This window comes from Neomonachus schauinslandi, chromosome 12 (assembly GCF_002201575.2).
Source record: "Neomonachus schauinslandi chromosome 12, ASM220157v2, whole genome shotgun sequence".
Lineage (NCBI taxonomy): Eukaryota > Metazoa > Chordata > Mammalia > Carnivora > Phocidae > Neomonachus > Neomonachus schauinslandi.
In genome coordinates, this window is record NC_058414.1 from 57,233,294 (window position 1) to 57,250,615 (window position 17,322).

General features: G+C 34.6%; 1 protein-coding gene across 1 annotated transcript in view; it reads right to left on the bottom strand.

The window, feature by feature from the left end:
• Positions 1 to 17,322, bottom strand: part of SKAP2 (src kinase associated phosphoprotein 2) — a 165,139-nt gene that overhangs the window by 69,239 nt on the left and 78,578 nt on the right. The window contains exon 5 of the mRNA XM_021689607.1: positions 865 to 942. Coding sequence (XP_021545282.1) covers positions 865 to 942 — 78 coding nt within the window. The remainder of the gene's footprint in view (positions 1 to 864; positions 943 to 17,322) is intronic.

A 17,322-nucleotide genomic window follows, 5' to 3' on the forward strand; every position in this document is an offset into this window, starting at 1 on the left:
AAAACAAAGCTAAAAGGCATAAAGTGATACGGAGACAGGACTGCTACACTTGCAGCTAACACACTTTCTTGACAGGACTGTCCAAAGGGCATGGGACGACATAGCTTTGAGACAACGGATTCATCTGGGTCTCATTTTCTTATCTGTTATAAAAAGGTGGGGGGGGTTGGGGGACACGAGGAGTTGATCTAGATTACTTCTATTATCTCTTTCAGCTTTAAAATTCAGCTAAGAAAACCAAGGAAAGCAAAGAGAATATAAATAGAAAGGCCCAAAGGGACTACCTGTGAGAAAAGCAAAATGGTAATGAAGATACTTTCTGCTTTCTGTTTCCCATATAATAACACCACCTCCATATTTAATTTCCATTATATATTGGTGCTGAAAGAGTGAGACCATATGGTCAACTCCCGATTATCATAGCCAATGGAGAGGAACACTGAATGGATAACAGAAAATGGCAGACAACATGGCAGGCTTGATCTGAACCACAGCAGACATGGTGTGCGCCAGGTCACGTGCAGGATAACCTGCTGCTCAGCTGGGTGGCAGAAGGGTGAGAAATCCCATCCTTGAGAATACTGTCATGGCCCGCAGCCTTCTTCTAAGAGGCAGGAAACAGCTCCTGAATCATTTACAAATAACCAAGATTGGCAACTAAAAATCTGACCAAATGTTTCATTATCAAAAATTATTTAGAGCCAAAAACTATATTTTGTGGTTGGGATAATGTTATCAGATTTTCCTACAGTTTTAAAACTCTTCAATCCCCTAAAGTGAGTGTTGGCTCCATATGTATACTGCACATGTTTTATGTAAGGATAAAGCCATTTTTAGATTTTTCATTAGAATCTTACAGTTTACCTTTTCTGCGTTTTTCAAGGTAGCCAGCCTTTAAAACAAAAGGAAGGTCCTGTGCTGCAATTGGAGGAAACTGGTTTCCTGTGGGAAGTAGAGGAGGAAAAAAAAATAGTGAGCAATCCATCTTAGAAAAACCAAGTACCAGATCTCATTAGGTTCAGTGTACTTGCAGTTACCCAAATTAATTAAATTCAAGTCTATTAGCTTTGTTTCAGATCCATTCCATAAACTTGTCTCTCTCCTGGAAATCTCTAGAGGAAAAAAGTGTTCTGAATTCCTATATCTTAATATATTATAATCCCCAAACACAGTAGTATTATGTAACTAGATGATCTCTACAGGGCAATACTTTATGATCTACATTCTCCAGGGAAAGGATCAGGGAACTATTATCAATAAATGCCATAAATCCCTGAAAGAGAAGTTAGGAATTTCAAATAAATCACATAAGCCTCTTTCCACTTACATTAACTCTTAAAGTATTTTAATGCTTGTTGACTCTTAGCCTGCATATCTCTATTCCTTCCAAGTAAAACATAAAATGATTTTTTCCCAAAAAAAATCAAATGCTAAAATTTGTTTCTCTGGGTACACAGCAAATACAGAGAAATCTTGTAGACATTCAACTGAATGCTTTAGGTTTTTCTAGGACATTTCAGAGTCCAAAATTAAGTAAAATGATCTAATAGAGGGATACCTGGGTGGCTCAGTCAGTTAAGTGCCCAACTCTTGATTTCGGCTCAGGTCATGATATTGGGGTCCTGAGATTGAGCCCAGTGTTGGACTCTGTGCTCAGTGCAGAGTCTGCTTGTCCCTCTCCCCTGGCCTTTCCCCTACTTGCACAAGTGCTCTCTCTCTCAAATAAATAAATAAAATATTTTTTTAAAAAGCTAATAGAACTATCATAACCAAATATTAGATACCTACAAAAAATTGAAAGATTAAGGCAAAAGTCAAGTCAATTAGAAATCATATATTTATGGTCATGAATAATAGGTTATTCATTAATTTCCCAAGTGTTCAATATTTTTACAAGCGTCATTAGAACTATAATAAGTTATCTCAGCATTTTACTAGAACTCTAACAAGTGAAAACAACGAATCTAATGAAAATTTTTATGGAATATACCCAATGGAAATAGCGTCAATATAGTTTATAATTTTTTAAAAGTGTTTTGATAAGTTTACTATATACAAATTCATCATAGAATTACCAGGTAAGTTTCTTTTTAATATATTATAGGAATCACAGTAATTATAAAATCACAGATATTTTTCCTTAATAAAGTTTAGAATTAAAGCACCAATTTCAGTTCCATGGTAGACCAATTTTACTCAATAAACAAAACAGTATCATTAAAATATATCTTAAATAATGCACTGATTTTGAAATGTATATAAAAATTTTAGGGAGAGCCAATATAAACATCTGACTAGTTGTTCAGCAAATGTATCCATGTGTCTTTTTTCAGAATAAACTTGATCCATACAAAGGTAAAAAAAATTTTACATAAAATATTTTACTATAATATTTTGTATTTAATATTTTGTACATATGTCAGCATTCCATGCATTGTAATTCTGTATAAAGGTAGGAAATGCTTTCTGTTTTGTTTCCTGTATCTTTCCAGATGATGTCCAGTATCTTGTAGACATTTCTGGCTCCCTAAAGGGTACATTGAGTACTTAGCTTTAGGAAACAGTCTATAAATGAGCTTCAGTTCCCAGAGCTATTACTGGCTCAGAACTCATTATTCCACAAGTACAATTTAATTACATTTTACTTAGCATTTGCACAAACAAAGTTAGATGTCATTTTCTCTGTTTCTAGAGAATATATAATAGATACAAAGACACAGAGTTGCAGACACATTTTTTTTTTCCTTACTCAAAAATTTTAAGCACAAAAATTCACTAGTATACCTGGAACCTAAAACAAAACAAAAAGACTGTGTCCTAGCAAGACAGGGAAACCTAAACTTAACTAGGATATAAATATTAAATAAAATGGTTTTGTGCTATAACAGATACCTAGACACTGAGTTTTACACTGATACTGACTTTAAGATGCACGATATAGGTTACAGAGGTCTGTGATGACATCCCAGCACTGCAAATCTGTGCCTTTCCTTAGGTCACTAAGCCTCTTTGGGTATCAGTTTCCTCTTCTAAGACATGAAAAACTTCATTTCTAAGGCCCTCTCAATCCTAGGATTCCATGAAACACAGCCACATTCCTGTTTCTCCTGTACTTTCAGTAACAAATGGCCAAGATCCAAGATGGATTCAGTTTTCAAAGATATCAAATGTGGAATCTGTACACAACATATTTTTGGTAGAGCAACTGATAACTTCCTTTAGATCTAGCAAAGAATTGTTTTCTGTCCTTTCAAAGGTTGATTCCTAGCTAGAATCTTGGCCTGGAAGATCTGTGAAAGAAATATATACATTAAATATTTTTGGCTGACAGACACATGAAAAAATGTTCATCATCGTTAGCCATCAGGGAAATCCAAATCAAAACCACATTGAGATACCACCTTACACCAGTTAGAATGGCAAAATGGACAGGGAAAGAAACAACAAATGTTGGAGAGGTTGTGGAGAAAGGGGAACCCTCTTACACTGTTGGTGGGAATGCAAGTTGGTACAGCCACTTTGGAAAACAGTGTGGAGGTGCCTCAAAAACTTAAAAATAGAGCTACCCTATGACCCAGCAATTGCACTACTGGGTATTTACCCCAAAGACACAGATGTAGTGAACACATATGGCACCCCAATGTTCATAGCAGCAATGTCCGCAATAGCCAAACTGTGGAAAGAGCCGAGATGCCCTTCAACAGATGAATGGATAAAGAAGATGTGGTCCATATATACGATGGAATATTACTCAGCCATCAGAAAGGATGAATACCCAACTTTTACATCAACGTGGATGGGACTGGAGGAGATTATGCTAAGTGAAATAAGTCAAGCGGAGAAAGTCAATTATCATATGGTTTCACTTATTTGTGGAACATAAGGAATAGCACGGAGGACATTAGGAGAAGGAAGGGAAAAATGAAGGGAGGGAAATCGGAGGGAGAGATGAACCATGAGAGACTATGGACCTGAGAAACAAACAGGGTTCTAGAGGGGAGGGTGGAGGGGGGATGGGTTAGCCCGGTGATGGGTATTAAGGAGGGCACGTACTGCATGGAGCACTGGGTGTTATACGAAAACAATGGATCGTGGATCACCACATCAAAAACCAGTGATGTATTGTATGGTGACTAACATAACATAATAAAATTTAAAAAAAAGAAAAAAAATTAAATATTTTCATATCCTAATAATTCTCCCCTCCACATGGAAAATTTGGAATTTCAAATCTTTTTTATTGTTTTTTTTTTTAGTGGCAAAAATTATTATGTATTCAATGGATATATCAAACAACAATAACCTTTAAGAAAAGAATCACTACGGTAACTAAAAGATTGCTAATGTTAGCTTAGCATACTCCTTTCACAGAGCTTATTTTCTCACTTCCCATTATTACTCTTTTCAGAAAGGACTGCCCAATGATTTGCCAGTACTGGTGATCTCTAAGGCTAATATGACATTTCCCTTTTAAAAAAAAAAATAGGCTCATATCATGCTTAGACACAAAAATGGTCAGCTTCCTATCAGTAGGACCACAGAATTCCCAGGGCAATGAAGCCTTGGGGACAAGGCTTTAAAGACTGATACAGCGACTCATGTGATGACACTGGGGGCTAAAGCAGAGGTTGCAATTCACAGGTTTACCATCTGTTGGTCTCTCTGCCCCTTTGTAAAATGGCAAGTCACTATGAAAGCCACCAAGCAAAACCTGAATAACCATTAGGGTAATTCGAGTTTGCCTTTATTAACTCTACTTCTTGAAATGGAAATTCCAATAGCCTCATGAGAGTTCCACCATGTCTTCAATAGGTCTGTCTGAAACCAAAGAAGGCAACAGCTATATGCATGCAGGAAATGCTTCATGAATATGACCCAAAAGATACCTAAGGTTCTGTTGAGTCCAATCAAAAGCTTCTATTTTATATCAAAAAACATATACATATTAAAAAAACATATACATATGTAATTGTGGCTTCTACTAATCTTCTTGGAAATCTACCAAAATATGGAAAATTCAAATGGCAATCATAGAATAATTAAGGGAATAATTAAGAATCAGAATTAAGAAAAATCTGAAATCAAGTATGTTCATCAATATCCACTAAAATAAGTCAAAATGCCATAGATCAAAAGTATGTGGATTATATTATCCATAGAGTTATATTATCCTTCCCATTCACTTAAAAGTGCTTCTTTTAATTATCTGGATTGGGTAAAATTGAATATGTATTGAATTTTAAATTTAGCTGATTAAGTTCTAACATAATTTTCACAGAAAGTCTTAATAAAAATGTTACTTACATTAAAAAAAAAAGGTGCTTCTTTTACTTTGGAGTACAAATCAAAATTTGAACTACCTAAGTACATGTCTGAAGACTGCTTTTTTAGATAAATTTTCAATATAGGAGTACTGTTCCTAGCTCATAAAATTAGGTGGAAAGAAAATCTCTTTAAGATTTTTGATTCTTTGGACTAATTTTTTAGACCATGAGGTACCACATTTTTATAATATATTAAAATTATTTTAAAAAATTATTTCTAACGGAATGAAAAAATGTTTTATCTAAAAATTCCAGAGTTACTGATTTGTGGAAACCCTCGTAAGACTCCCTCAACTATTTATAAGGACGAAAGCATATCAATATGTTGAATCAGTCATTTAAAAATAAGGTTCAATATGAGAAATTTCACTCAGCAACCAGACTACTATTTCCTATAGTATTTATATGGGCACCCTTAACGCTTTTATATTTTGGGAAAGGCTGTTTTTTAATAATATATCATTAAATGAAAGATTTTATTTCTTTTAAATAGAGATGGTAACTATTTCATAGGATTGTTTTTTATTTTTTACTTTTTAAGTAATCTCTACACCCAAGATGGGGCTCAAACTAGATCAAGCATCTCATGCTCTAGGGACTGAGCCAGCCAGGCATTCCATATTTCACAAAAAGATTTTAAATCAAATTTTATCTCCTATATAGAGTAACTTCTCAGCTACTCTGTGTCTGCCTATATTGTTTTTGTTTTTTGGTTTGGTTTGGTTTGTTTTAGTGGCTTAAAACAAAGCAAATTTATTATCTCATAGTTCTGGAAGTCAGAAGTCCAAAAAGCATCTCCCTGGGCCAAAATCAAGATGTCAGCAGGGCTGTGTTCCTCCTGGAGGCTCTAAGGAAGAATCTATTTCCTTGCCTTTCCAGCTCCCAAAGTCTGACCTATTTCACTGGCTATTGCCCGCCTGCCATCTTCAAAGCCAGCAATGGCCAGTTGAGTCCTTCTCACAATGCCCTCTTTGGTTCTGATTTTTTGCCTCCTTCTTGAGGATTCTTGTATTTACTTTGGGCTCACCTGGATAATCTCCTTATTTAAGGTCAGCTGGCAACCTATTCCACCTGCAACCTTAATTCCCCCTTGCCAGGTAACAACATATTCACAGGCTCCAAAAATAAGAATGTGGACTTCTTTGGGGAGCTATTATTGTGTCGACTGCATCCCTCATTATACATACCAATTGACTACTGGTTTTGTGTGTGTGTGGGTGTGTGTGTGTGTGTGTGTGTGTATCTGCCTCTATCTTAATCATCTTTTCTGTCACAAGAAAAAAATTAAATTTAGGGGAAAAAAATACCTTTTTATAAATAAAGTCCGTGATATACAAATATTTTGAGAAAATGAGATACAAGCTTAAAATGGAAATACTTTTTATTTCAGTTAAAAATAAAATTCTAAATATATCACAATTTTCACAGATACTCTAAATAATATAAAACATATACAATTATGAACTGAATTTTAATGTTCATCTTTAACACAAAAAGGTGCCCCCAATCTGATTCTTCATCTTAGAATTGTGGTTAAAACCCTGGGTCTTGGATTCAAACTGCAGCTTGACTACTAGCTCTGTGATGTAAATAAGTTACTTAATTTCATTAACTTTACTTTTCAAATCCTTGAATGTAAGTAATAATGGAGAATTACTGTGTGGATTTAGTAGGGTCCTACTTAAGATTAAGAAATGTTAGTTCCTATTATTACTATGGCAATTCAAATTTGCCAAGTCCAGTGTTCCATACATAAGAAAACAAGAAAGTTGAAAAAATAAAGAACTACAATAAACCTTGAAAGCCAAGTACCTTTTAACAATGCAAATTCCTTTCCAGCTATAGATATCTGGCAAAAAAAAAAAAAAAAATCTGATGCATTAAAAAAATATTTGGTGGTATTGTACATAGGAAAGATTAGTATAAATGAAAAGGAACACTTAAATCATTTATTAAATATTTACTAGTGTATATTATGTGCCAGGCCCTTTTCTAAATATTATCTAAGGCAGCCAGTAAAAATAAACTCAACCTATTGAAATTTGTTGAAAGCATTTTAAAAGTAAAGTCAAATAATTCATGTATAAAATTTAATGAATAACTAATAATTGGTCTTTCTCCTTCCATACCTGTACTACCTCTGTATGAAACACAACCTTTTCATATCCCTAGACTATAAGTTCTAAGCATTCTTTTTTAAAAGTATCATAATTTAAATAACAAATATATATAAACAAATATTAGCATGGTTCAGTAAGGTAATAATATCTGCAACAGCTAACATTAATTAAGCCTTTACCACAGGTTAAACATGATACAAGTCATTATCTCATTTCCCTCTCACATAGCCCCAAGAGGTAGGCATTATTAGTTGCATGTTACCAATGGCAAATCAAGGTCACACACAGTAAGTGGTGGAACCAGGACCCCCACATCTGTCCAACAAAGCCCACTGTTGAAATGCTATGTACTATCGTTGAGGAAATAAGTGAATGCCATCTACAGAAACTAAAAGACAACAATATTGAATTACTACTCTGTGGCATTAATCACAATTATTTAAAATTAATTCCTTAACGGCAGAATGATATATTTAAAATATTTAATTTAAAATTTAAAATTCTAGGATGTTTGTTTCACTTTCTACAAGACTTTAGTGAAGTCAATTTTGCTTCCTAAACATGTCTTTCAAAAGACTTCCATTTTGGTTTAAACACACACACACACAAACATGCAACAGATCAGTAAAGGGAAAACAGATCTTTATGAAAGGAAAAGGAGGCTCTTTTTGCATGAAGTTTCCTTTAGCAAATTAGATAAAAATAAGAAATGAATATAATTTAGACTGAAATCTTTAGCTCCTTTCAATTCAACTGTTTTATTTTCCCATAGATTGTAGGGCAACTTTTTTTGCAACCTGATTTATGTTGTGAGCTTTAAACTATAAATTTTTACAATTATTTTCAGAATATGAACATTTTTCTAATTTGCAATATCCTAAGTTCATTTTTATTCACTTATTTTTCCTATTTTGTGTATAAAAAAATAGAACCATTAATAATATAAGATCATATCTTAAGTGTCTGAAATAGGAGTATGCAGAGTTAGAATGTCTTCCAAATCACATAATATAATAAGGCATATGTTTTTGTTTTATCTTGAAGAAAGAGAACACATATATAAACAATTGTTATTCTATTCCCATCTTCCAAAAGAATATCACTGAGGCATGGTTAAAATAAATGAAAATTATCTAGTATGAAAACTATCAAATATGAAATTATTCTGAATTAAGATTCTACTTACGACCCTATTCTGATTACTTGATTACCAAAATGGGCTTGGTTATTAAAGTAAATACATTTCCAAACATTCGTCATGCAGGTATTTATTACCTATTTCTATTTAAGAAAACAACTCTCTAATTTTTATTTAAATCAAAAAGCCTTTGGCATTTCACCTCTTCTGCCAAAGTGCTAAAATATCCTCTTAAAACACATGGGTGTTCTCTGTCTTTCCTTCCTTTCTCTCTCTCCCTCTCTCTCTCCCTCTCACCCCTTCTCTCTCTCACAAACACAGACAATTTATCTTCCTTCTGTCTAAAACAGGTCTTTCCACGGGTCTCTTTTTTCAATATAGGTATGAAATTAACACATTCTTATCTATTATTGTTTATTTAGTAATACACTGCTTCATTACCCCCCCGCAAAAAAAAGCATCTTACACGCATTTGTACAGATACATTTGGTATGGAAATTAAAACAAATAGATGAAAATTGTGTGTATACAGAGAGAAAGCAAACACCTGAATTTAAAAAATGTTAATGCTAAGTTTCTGTTGAAAAATCTCCTGCTAGCCTTACGGGTTTTTCCCTTGTAAGTTAATGACTTAAGAAATCTAAATGAAGGATATAATAGGAATTATTTGTATTATTCTTGAAACTTTTCTATAAATGACATTATTTTAAATTTTAAAAAATAAAAGTAATCAATCAAGGCAAAACTAGGAGTCAGGGTAGAACACAAAACAAGTTGGAACTACAAAGTTATTTACACTTAGTGGGAGTGGGCCAAAAATTCAGTTATAAGCTTTATAACAACCAACATGAAAGAAGAAATAATAAATTATGTAATTCATTACCCATAAGATAAATATAGATCATTGCTCAGGGAGGAATATATAACAACTATTCCTGGTTCCTGCTACTGAAATGAAAAAGAAATCTTTCCCATGTGTTTTCAATGTCCTCAATAACATTGTTACAGTAAGTAAAATAAAAGTTTCACAGGGCTGCTTTGTATACCATTACTCATGTCAAGCCAACAGCACAATACCAAAGCAAAATTTACTAAAAGCAATTCTACAGAGCACAAAACCTGGTAGCCCACGTATACAGCTCCCAAACAGCTTTGTTAAACTCAAGGATAAGACCTAGAATACCTACAGGAGTAGACACCTTGCACATTTTTCAGACAATCCTTCCAAAATACTATTTGCCTTGGTCAAACTTTTGGTAACTATTAAATCCCAAGCAGAAGATATGTTCCCTGCAAGAAACCAGCACAGCTCTTTTATGTTACTACTTCTGAGCCATATCCCTTAACAATCACACAAGCTGGGGATGATGTTGAGATGCTCTTATTTATAAATTTACATGTAAATTTACATGTAAATATAATATAATAGCTTTACAGGGACATATGTCTGGATGAAGATCACCTTAACACAAAACAAATCAGCAATTGCTCATAAAAGTTCTAACTCAGGGCCAGAACAATTCCAGCTTGCAAAAAGTTTAAGTATATGCTTACTTCACATAAACAAAACATCCACAGAGCAACATGTTACTGAGAATGATAAAATGCCCATCTACTTTTTAGTATAAACTGGTAATAATATGTACACCTGGGTAATTGAAAGAATTAGAAAGCATTGTTATCTGTGTAACAGAGTAAATTACTAAAGAACAGACATTAAAACTTCAATATTAGAAGAGTTGATATATCACATTTTTTTCTAGTGTCTGAAAATAAAAGCACATCGCATGCTTAATCCTCTTTCTGATCCTTAGCTTCAGAGGGGAATAACTGTTAACAGCCACATGTGAGACTGGCCAGGGAGAGAAACATTCATGTGGCACCACCTACAATATTAGGCTAAAATCATGGATTCATAAGTTTGTCTTTTTCACTAGACTCTGAGCAAGGGATCATAAGATGGTGCTTCTCAAACTGAAGTGTGCATCAACATCACCAAGGGTACTTATTTAAAATGCTGAAGTACAGGGACGCCTGGGTGGCAGAGTTGGTTAAGTGGCTGCCTTCGGCTCAGTTCATGATCAGGTCCTGGGATCGGGCCTTGCGTCGGGCCCCCTGCTCCGCGGGAAGCCTGCTTCTCCCTCTCCTCCCGCTTGTGCTCTCTCTCACTATCTCTTTCACAATCTGTCTCTCTCTCTCAAATAAATAAATAAAAATCTAAAAAAAAATTAAAAATAAAAAAATAAAATAAAATGCTGAAGTACAATTTTGAAGTAAAACACCTACATTGCTCTTAGTGGTATGTTTTTAAAACTTCATTTCATACTTGTCTTATAGGATTTTAAAAATATGCTCTAAGATAATATTCAATGCAAAATCAAAAAAAAGAGTCAGTAGGTCGATAAAATACAGTTCCGCAACCAGCATAACACTGAAAACAGAAGGGAAATGTCAGATACATAAATGACTATGAGGAGGGGATTTTTATTTACAGAATATCTAACTTCTGAGTCATTAAAATAATTTTATAAAAATATAATACCTCTTTCACCATAGCTGGCGCGGTCCCCCAATGATGAGGAGTAGGGGCAGAAAGAACGGACGAGGAAACCGAGAGAGAGAGGCAAGAGAGCAGGAAAGGGCCATCACAACTGAGAGCAAAGAGGTCATCCTCCTTTCTCCTCCCCACCTTAATGCCTCCTTAATAAGTCCTGAACTTTAGTCCTGAACTTTGTAACAGCCAACATAAAGTAAGAATTACAATAAAAAAGAGAAAAAGAAATTGGAACAGAATAGTATGAGAAGTGCCCATTTTCAGGCACATGATTTCAGCATATTTTTCAAAAATGAGTACCCATGATATAAAAAAATCAACTGCCAAATATAGAAACTGATATTTACCCTGAGTTAGACGTCATAAGGCAATCCAGGAATCTGCTCGCTGTGTGCATTATCCGAGCCCAGCCCAGCTGTCCCTGGTCTCCTTTCCTCCCAGTTAAGAGTCGTCATTACCAGAACAATTTCACCACTGAAGTTTAAGTTCTTGACTCAAATTAAAAAATGTCAAATTAAAACTCTGGGAAGGGGGGCGCCCGGGTGGCTCAGTCGTTAAACGTCTGCCTTCAGCTCGGGTCATGATCCCAGGGTCCTGGGATCGAGCCCCGCATCAGGCTCCCTGCTCCACCGGAAGCCTGCTTCTCCCTCTCCCACTCCCCCTGCTTGTGTTCCCTCTCTCGCTGTGTCTCTCTCTGTCAAATAAATAAATAAAATCTTAAAAAAATAAATTAAATAAAATAAAACTCTGGGAAGGAACCTCATGGAATAAAATGTGTGCTAGCAACACGCAACAGCTTATGCGACTTTGTGAAAACAGATGGCCTCTCCACCCGCTGTGAGCACCAGCCTAGGGCGGGTGGGCTGTGGTCTCTCACTGCAATGAGGCTGCCACTAGTTACCTCAGGGGCGTGTAAGGCTGTAAAACAGTCTGACTCGGGATCTGTAGTTTGTTCATGAATATTTGAAACACAACGACCTCTTAAAAACATGGGAAAAGACTTAAAATCCAAAAAATACACATCCCACTCCCAACTCCGTATGAATAAATGCTATGATACAACTTATTCAAAATCAATGCAGATATGGTAGGCTCTTATGATAAGATATTCCATTACATGTTTTCTACAAATTCAGCCTGTAATTAAATCATGGATGAATAGACCATGGTATGTATTCTCCCCACAAAAAAAATTTCTACATATATAATGTTACATCGATCTTCCCAATAATGAGATAATAGCTATTAAACAAATCAATGAATTCAATTAAGTTCCCTTCATCTGGATATCCTCAAGTCTCATGCAAGAAAGTTGTAATGTATTTTTTTGAATATCAAAATACATTAAATTAGAGAAAAGAAAGAACTCTTGGGGCGCCTGGCTGCCTCAGTCAGTAGAACATGCAACTCTTGATCTCGGGGTTGTGAGTTCTAGCCCCATGTTGGGCATAGAACCTACTTAAAAAAAAAAAAAAACTCCTCTAAATTCCTCACAGGATGGAAAATTACGGAAATTTGACACTTGGTCCAATGATCTTTCACCAACCATTAGAAATCAGGTGTGGTATTAAAACTCCATACACGGATAAGAATTAGTACAATCATTAATTTGTCAAATGATGACTTTTTCAAGGGGTAAATAGCAAAAAATATTCCATGGATGTCACAATAGACAATGAATTCTCACAAATCAATAAGAAAAAGATAAACAGTTTAACAGAAAAACAGGTGAAGAATATGAACCAGGCAATTCACAGAATAAGTACAAAAGCCAATAAACATGAGAAAAGATAGTGTTTACTGATTTCCTGTCTCTTCACCAGCTCTCCTCACCTTTACTAGAATGTAAGTCCCATGAACTCAGAGACTACGCTGTCTCGTCCACTGTATCCCCAGTGCCAAATAAGTGCCTGGACACACAGTAAGGGCTCATTAAATTTTGCTGAATGAATAAACAAACTTCACTAAAAACTAAAGAAAACAAAGTAAAACGGGATACTGCTTTTTAACTCTGTGAGACGTAAAAACTAAAAAGATTAATAACACCAAACAGTGGGGAGGGCGGGAAGAGATGATACTCTCATGCATTACTTTTGGGAATGTAACTTCCTACAGTTCTGTGCCTGAGAATTTGACAATATCCTAAGAATTCAACTCCCAAGAATCTATCCTACAAAAATCAAGCACAGGTTCATTAACAGTATGCCAGAATAGATACCAAAACACAATTTGTGATAGAAAAATGGAACATGTCCAGCAAGAAAGACGTTATGAAACCATTTTAAATAATGCTTATTGTTTAAATATGCATGTGTAGATCTACGTGTATTAATGTGAAAAGGTATGGACTAACATAGAAAGATGATCATGATACTTAAGTGAAAAACATAAGGTATAAAATAATATGTAGAGTGATATTCCATTTTTAATTTCAAAAAATCTGATTTGATATTCTGCACACACACATTTGTACAATTCAGGAAAAAATGTCTAGAAGGACATATCCAGAACAATTAATAGTTCTTACTTCTAGGGATTTTTGTAATACAAGCATGTATTACATTTATAAGTTTACATAATAGAATTTTTTAAGTGAAAAAGAAAAAAAGAATATGTACAGGTTTTTAAGTAATTTAAATTAAATCAATTTATATTATTTAAATCACAGCTAGAAAAGCTTTAACCACTAAACTAAAAGATTCAGTTTAATCAATATGTGTAGTTTTATGATAAAATAATACAGCTTGAAAACAATCCTCTCAACTCATATGAAGGTATTACACTTTGAGAATGTGCACAGACCTGGCTATTCTTCAAATAGGCCAAGTCTCGTGTATCCATACAAGCTTTCATTCTGCCTAGAATGTGCTACCCCTCACCTTTCTTCTCTATACCACGCCTGGCCACCCTCACTGCCTAGATAGCTTCCAGCTCAGACTTCAAGATCTAACTCAACTCTGAAAAGTCTTCCCATTGTGACATAATGAAACATTTGCAAGAAAACAGATTTATTAAGAAAGATTAAATGAGGGGTGCCTGCGTGGCTCAGTCGGTTAGGCATCTGCCTTCGGCTCAGGTCACTCTCCCCCTGCTTGTGCTCTCTCTCGCTACCTCTCTCTCAAATAATTTAAAAAATCTTAAAAAAAAAAAAAAAGGAAAAAAGATTAAAGGAAGCTATATTCTCTGATATTAGATCATTCTAATTCTTACTACTGATTTTTAGTGTAAAAAAGTCACTTACATGAAACAAAATAGTCATTGATTGTTAATTACCCAGATATTTCTGCGTTTTCTAAAAATCTCAAATTGATTATAGAAATGAAACAAACCAAAGGCTTCAAGACAAACCCTGTTCTGGGAAAAATATTGATGGATTTTCAGAAGTCCACATGTACTAAGCATGTTCTTGGTTGGAAAACAAGTATTTATGATGAATTTAAATTTTTTTCCAAAATGAAATAATCTAAGTTTTTTGATATTACAAAAATAACACAATAATGTATTTTGTGTTCTGTTCAACTTCGGTGCCTTCAAACTGATTCATGTAAAAATATGCACAAAAATAATTGTGCCAGGCTATAACTGGTATTCCAAATTCTACCTGGAAAATCAATTTTATGGCTAGCCTGTAAACTTCTAAAATCCTGAAGTTTTAATAGATATGCTGACACAACCTTAACCATAACAGTTCTAGCAACTGCTGCTATAATAAATCTGTCCGTTTCTGTAATGCCTATGACAAATCCATTAATATGAATGATGTACATTTCACATAGCACACCGCACAGCAACTGCACATGTTATGTCATTTCCATTCTGAGTAGCAAATCAGTAATCAATATTTGTAAAAGCAGCAGCTAATCCTTTGTAAAATCACTGGTTCAGTGATTGAAGAGTTTGCTCAATCTACACAGTTAATCCCTCTTCATCTGCTGAGCCCTCTATTTATCCCAGTCCCTCACAGTGCTAGCTACGGCAGATTAATACATCTCCACACGTTAAACATGACCTGACAATTGACACAGGATATTGCTGACAGGATAAGCTCTACAAACCCTGGCCTTTTCAAAAGGAAGCTTAAAATTAACATTCAGAAACCCAAAGTTTACAAATAGGCTCACCAAGACCCCTTCCCAGCTCCAGTCACCTGATTTATTGAGCTCACACTCGGCAGGAAACATATCCCTATTTTTGGTTTGAAAAGTCTTCTGGCTGATTCCAGAATGCCTATTCATAAAGCATGCCACATGTTATTAATTTTTTAAGTCAAGGCAAATAGAAGTTTTCTGGCCAGGAAAAGAGGATCTTACGTACAGAAGCATTTGGAGAATTCTTATATATGAAGTAGAGGTTCTCAGCTAATGGTATTTCAAAGTTCTACACTTGAAGAAAATCTCAAAAAAAAAAAAGTATTTTCATACAGCTTTGGATGGAAAGAAAGATGCATTTTCATAGTGAAAACTGATGGACAATATTAAAAAATAAAGTGTTCTGTGCTAGATGAATTAGATAAATATAACAAATTCCTCTTTAGGAATATATTAAATTTTATTTACAGACCAAACATAAATTTCCCTAATGAAGTAACTGCAATTCTGATAGTCTATGCATCCTTAATTGAGATGACTTGAAGGGAAAGAAAATGCAAATTCACATCAAATTAAGAGTTAAAAGTACAGAGAAAAATGATTTCCTAATCCAATATATTGAATGAAATTATTTTTTAAAGATAACATGAACAAGCCCTTCACACGTACAACATCTGCTTACTTGTGTCTAATAAGGAATACCAAACATGCTATTAAGTCTTACACTTTTCATGCCTCCGGAGGGCAAGCCACAGAAAGGCTGAGAAGAAACAGCAGGAGAAGATCAGCAAAGAGTACAGATTTTTGGGAGAGGAATGAATGAGTGGTGAGTAATATCAGTAATATTAGTTGCTTCAGAAAGGCCAAGAAAGAGAAGTACTAGAAATTGTTCACTGAATATGGAAGTTAGGAGGCTACAGTCATTTTGCTCATCTTGCTGAGATATCAGGGAAGAGGCAATGTGGATAGAAGCCAGTCGTCATTAAGGAATGAAATAGAGAAAGCAGAACCAAATAAAGATCACTGGCCTCTAAAAAAGAAAAAGAAAAAAAACACCTCAGTAGTGAGGGGAAGAAGAGAGGGAATGACAGCCAGGGAGTAAAGCATTTCCAATTTATTTTCTAATTCAGTATCTGTAGCAATAGTCCTTTTCCATACCAAATTCCACTTTAATGCAACAACTGGTCTTCAAATTACTAAAAGCCGATATTGAAATTTTAAAAATCGGATCATTTTAAACCATACTTAATAGTAATACATTCATATGTAATGTTACAAAGTGAATATAATGGGTTAAAAATGATGACTAGCATTTGAAAATTTAGGGTGACATCTGTAATGTAATGCAAAAATGTCTTATGTGGTATATTGCATATTTTTAAAATGCAATCTTAAAATCTAATTGCTTTTCAGATATTAAGCAAAATAATTTGCTAGTCAGTTGAATTTGCTATAAGAAGAATTATACATATCACCAAATCTTACAAGACAACTGGTTCTAATTAGCCTTACTGAAAGAAACTCACTCTATGTAGAGTGAATAAAAAGACAGCAATCCTAGTTCAATAATATAGGTGATCTGTCCATGTCAAAAATATGGCACATTAGAGAAGTAAAGATGTTTGCCAACAGTTAAGAAAAATAAATTTCAAAATTCTTTTAACCATAAAAATTACTTAGAGGCTGCAGTCACCAAGGCTACTCCACACCATCTTGAAATAGTGATACTTCTCTAGTACATTTAAATTATGATACTGCAAAGTTCAGTTTATGTATAACTTTAAAAAAACACATCTATTGTACAAACTATATATTTACTCATTGGACTCTTTTAGGCTAACTGTTAGTTGTCTTTGAACCTCTTTTTTTTTTTTTTTTAAAGATTTTATTTATTTGAGAGAGAGAATGAGACAGAGAGCATGAGAGAGGGGAGGGTCAGAGGGAGAAGCAGACTCCCTGCCGAGCAGGGAGGCCGATGCGGGACTCGATCCCGGGACTCGATCCCGGGACTCCAGGATCATGACCTGAGCCGAAGGCAGCCGCTTAACCAACTGAGCCACCCAGGCGCCCCGTCTTTGAACCTCTTAATGAAAGGCCT